The 4,793-nt window shown below is 34.8% G+C and overlaps 1 protein-coding gene across 2 annotated transcripts in view; it reads left to right on the top strand.

Annotated features, from left to right (window-relative positions):
- LOC106684767 (kelch-like protein 10) overlaps positions 1 to 4,793 on the top strand; it is a 16,854-nt gene that overhangs the window by 5,656 nt on the left and 6,405 nt on the right. For both annotated transcript variants that reach the window (XM_014427026.2, XM_014427027.2), the window contains exons 3-7: positions 421 to 667; positions 1,871 to 2,081; positions 2,157 to 2,293; positions 2,369 to 2,553; positions 4,445 to 4,656. In XM_014427026.2, the coding sequence (XP_014282512.1) occupies positions 421 to 667; positions 1,871 to 2,081; positions 2,157 to 2,293; positions 2,369 to 2,553; positions 4,445 to 4,656 (992 nt within the window). The remainder of the gene's footprint in view (positions 1 to 420; positions 668 to 1,870; positions 2,082 to 2,156; positions 2,294 to 2,368; positions 2,554 to 4,444; positions 4,657 to 4,793) is intronic.

The following is a 4,793-nucleotide window of genomic DNA, read 5'->3' as shown; positions in this document are numbered from 1 at the left end:
CATTAGGTCTGTTCCAATCATTACTTCTGACTCTCCGAAACCGTACAAAGCAAGTATGGGTTTTCCTTCCCAAAACCTGCTCTACACATGCTCTATACAGACAGTTCTAGACAATTAGAAGTAATTTTTAATTTAACAGACTCACAATAATTCTCTATAGTCGATAATGTTTTTAAGAGTTTATCTAGAATAAACTTTAGTTAAATAAACAAATTCATGATTCTGCAAGGTTTACTATGAACAACTTACATACGAACATATTGATTATTTAGTTAATATTTCAATGATTTTCAAGCTTATCTTTCATTCAAATTGTAATATTCTGCCAAATTATAGTTTAAAAAATAATATCCCGTTAGATTAATAAGTTTAACTTTATAAAAATTAATTAATTAAATCAATATTTGAAATCGTTTTCAGAGCTCATCGACTTATTCTCGCCACCGCGGGCGAATACTTTCAAGCTGCGTTCACAAACCCGTTGTCCAAATCTCATAAGCATCTTGCACTACCGTTTTCTTCGTCCATCGTTGACTCTATCATGGAGTTTGCATACACGGGTACCGTTAAGCTTAGTGTCGAGAAGGTGGAAGAGCTCCTTCCAGCTGCCGATCATCTAGGAATGGTGACTCTTATTGATCTCTGTTCACAGTATCTACACAGACAGGTGAGAGGTTTTGCAAACAGCCTAAGGCATCTTTACTTTTGTAAATCCATTTTTGAATGACCTAACTTATTCATTGTAGGGAGATGATCCGGATGGTGGACAAGAAAGGTACAAAAATACTAATTATTAGTTACCAACGTTTCAACTACTAATATGTAAAGTAATGAGTGGTTACTTTTCAAATGTACCACTAGAGTAATGAATAGCGAAGTAATACGCAGTAGTAATAACAAATATTGTACAATTAAAATAAGAAAGGGTGAGGAAGTAAATGGAGTGTAAGTATATTGCAATAAAAAAATCCAGAGATAAATAAATGTAGATAAATGGATAAATAAATGTAGATAAATGGATAAATAAATGAATAATATAAAATAGAAATAATATAGATCCACATGAATGCTTGAAGATTTATAAATGAGGATTTAATACGGAAAACTTGCTGATGGGCGGAGGTGTTAGAGTAGCCAGCTTTATGGAAATTAAAAAACGCAACGGAAATTTGTGCTTAGCAAGAACAAGTAATCTATTAAATAATTATTAGATAATATACATGTAACAGAATACATGAACTATATATCCATTCTAAAGACCAAAATGGTGTATATACAAGTCTTTATACCTACCCCAACCTATGCACCTGAAAATTGGCCTAGTATCAAAAAATTCGAATGCCAAACATCAGACACTGAAATAAAATTTTTGTGGAAAGTTTTTGTTAAAACTAGATTGGACGGAATGAGACATATAATAATTCGAGAAGGAACTTTTTTTGATAACACCCTTCCTGGTTATTTCTGACATACAGGGTTGTTACCTAGAGTAACCAACCTATTTTAACTATGGTTGGGGGTCAAGTTTTGTGGGAACGCCATAGAAATGTAAAAAGCTTTCCGGATTTGAACCGAAGCCGCCGCAGTTCCCAGGTTACAAAGGTGTTTAAGAAATGGATCCAGGGTGCCCCAACACCGTGTGGAATGTGGATTGGTTAAAGAAGAAGATAAACATGGAATATGGAAAAGATAATACAATAAACTAAGAGATAACTATTTGATGAGGAAACTTGGGCGAAACGTTGGTCATAATAAATAATTTTTTTTTTGCTATTTTTGTACCTTTTTTTTACCGGCATTTGAACCATATTCAATATATTCTCATCTAATAATCTTCTGCACTGATTTATTATTATTATTATTTTATCAGATGACTCCTGCAAACGCTTGGGGATTCTTCAAGTTCGGTCAGACGTACTCATGCGCCTGGCTAGAACGTGAAGCAAAAACATTTGTCTTAAGAAAATTTGAAGAGTTTGTTTCAGATGGAGTTGAGTTTCAAACACTCTTATGTCATGAGCTAAGAGATTTAGCTCGTAATGATTATTTGAACATCGATTCTGAGCATAAATTGGTCGAAGGTTAGAAAATTGATACATTTCAATCCGCATTTTATATCACAAATATGTAAATTAATGGATTACACTTAATTTCAGCTGTCGATAAATGGATAATGTACGATTTCGAAGTCAGGAAATTTTACGCCAATGAACTTTTTTCTTGCATTCGCTACGCCACCTTGGCACCTGGTTACATCTTTCCGAGGATCCATAACTTATCATATAAGACTTATGTTGGTAAAATCACCTATCTGTTCAATCTATTATATTTTTTTCTAATCGAAATATTTAATAAAATTCGGATTTAGATTTCGCCGCACATACTTCAGCTGGCACACAATGCTATAAAAAATCGTATGGATAATGATAATTCTCTGGTTGAGACAAGTCACTGCTACATGTCAAGACCGAGGGTGCCTTACTCGATATTGTTCGCAGCTGGTGGGTGGAGTTCTGGTGCTCCGACAAATCTTCTAGAAACTTACGATATAAGGTAAAATCAACGCAGTTCATTATTTTAAGAAAATATTTTGTTAACTGAAACTGTAAAATATGTAGATACTGTAGTATTTAATGATTGGAGAATGTGTAGACACACGTATGTGCTCAGTAGGAATGATATCCGACATACAAAAGCCAAACTTATGTGACCATCATAAATCGTGAAATCCCCCCCCCCACTACATTGTCAGCCCCTAAGTTGTAAATAAGATGTGGAACGTTAAGGATCTTGGTTAATGTTTCCTTTGATTCTTAATACACGGAAAGCTTTGTTGAGGTACTTTGTATGATTAGTGATTGGCACCGATTTAAAAGGTGAGCTAAGTTCTTTACTTCAGAAGGTCTCGACAATGAACGTCCAATTGATAAGGTATGCGGGAAACTCCACTCTGTAAGGTATTCGCACACGGTCCTATTGGGGATAACAAGTCCTACAGGTATCCGCTGTGGATTCTGGCGAAAGGAGCGGACTCTCGTCCTTGGTCCCGCACCGATAAGGTGTAGAAAAGGGAAAGTGTCTAGAGGTGGCAGGACTAAATAAAACCATATTCATCAATTCCCAAATAATAGAAGAGTATACTGATCTATGTGAAATGTAAATACTTGGTGTTTCCGAAGAGTTAACGGTAAATAAATGTTTTGGGATAAGCAACTAGTGAGTGAGAATAGCTAATTTAAAGTTGATCAGTATTTTTTTGTTTTTTGATTTGTTTATATTTATTTTTTGACGACACCGCTATCTTCTGGTCTATACTATAACAACTTATAACCGCTATGGGCCGACATGACACAACTTACCAGCTAATAATGATAAGCTAACATAACTACTTATGTCACTAAGCGAACATCGTATATTAATATTTGTACTATTTTTTTTATTATACATTAATTTCACAAAAGTTACAACCATGTTATATATTGTGATATTTTCAAATGTATTATTTGAATTATTAAAGATTACATTATAATCTTCTGATCCACTAAAAGCTAACGTCTTACACGTTCGCTCTCTCTCAATCTCTTAATGGTGTTCAATAGGCCACAGAGTTGATTAAACACAAATTGGTAAACATCGGCGCGAATTTCCCCTTCAGAGAATTCTCCTCCTTAGGAAGCTGTGAGTAACAATACATTTAGTGGACCAGTACACTCTAGTGATATGTTTGGGATTGTACTTTAATTTCACTTCTACCTTATCAGGATCTCTCCTCCTTCTTATAGCTTCTCTTTCTATACAGCTATTTCCTGAAGGATTTAAAATCCCCTTTGTGACTAGTTCTAGTCCCCTAGAGGGGGGGGGGGAGCGACTAGTTAGTGAGGCTTGTTCGCTGCAGTGTAGAGTTTTTCCTGCAAGGACCTATGGCTCGTACCCAACAGAGTTAAGTTGTCATTCTTCGAAGATTTGGGCTTAGTTCAAGAACCATTTACCTCATAGCCAGTGACCTAACCTGTATGAACATGCTTTATCCAGACCTTCTGGTTTAGATTAACTCACATCTTCAATTAGTGTCAGAACCCTTTAATCTAACACGGCCATTTTCACAATTTAAATAATATATTTACGAGTGCAATGATATTGTGTTTGATAATAAACTAGAACATTGAAATATTTACAATGAAATTAATATCAAACATTATTGTAGACAATCATCCTGCTCTCTTAAAAATTACAATCAATCAACCAAATTTTGAATGATTAGTAGATTTCAAAATTTTCTCTCAATTACTGTTACCACTACAAAACCAATCGGAACTTCTATCTTTAGATTTACTTTCATTCCGTTTTGTCTTTTTTTTATTATATTATCGGGTTACTTATTATCAATCTATTATCCCACGTTAATTCATTACGTTGATATATGATTTATTATTCTGCCGTTCAGATCTAACAGATGGATTTACTCGAGGTGCGACGAACCTTCACCTAGGTCCTACCACGGCCTAGTCTCAGTTAACAATGTCCTCTACATCATCGGAGGCTTCGATGGTAGCGTCCACTTCAGTACTGTTAGGTCCTTCAATCCTATGACGAAGCAATGGAAGGACCGGGCGTGCATGAACTATCCTAGGTGCTACGTCTCCTGTGTTGAGTTGGGTAAGTCATTGCCTCATTATTGAAGTTTATATACATTCATTATGAACTGTTTTCAGTGGCATTGTAGTAAACATTTTATTTTATTTTATATTCTTTTCTTTTATTTATATTGAAAGATTGACCTTAATGTTCCCTAT

This window comes from Halyomorpha halys, unplaced genomic scaffold, assembly GCF_000696795.3.
Source record: "Halyomorpha halys isolate HHAL.00 unplaced genomic scaffold, Hhal_1.1 Scaffold614.1, whole genome shotgun sequence".
Taxonomy (NCBI): domain Eukaryota; kingdom Metazoa; phylum Arthropoda; class Insecta; order Hemiptera; family Pentatomidae; genus Halyomorpha; species Halyomorpha halys.
Note: the sequence above shows the minus strand (reverse complement) of the source record. Positions and strands in the feature narration are given on the sequence as shown.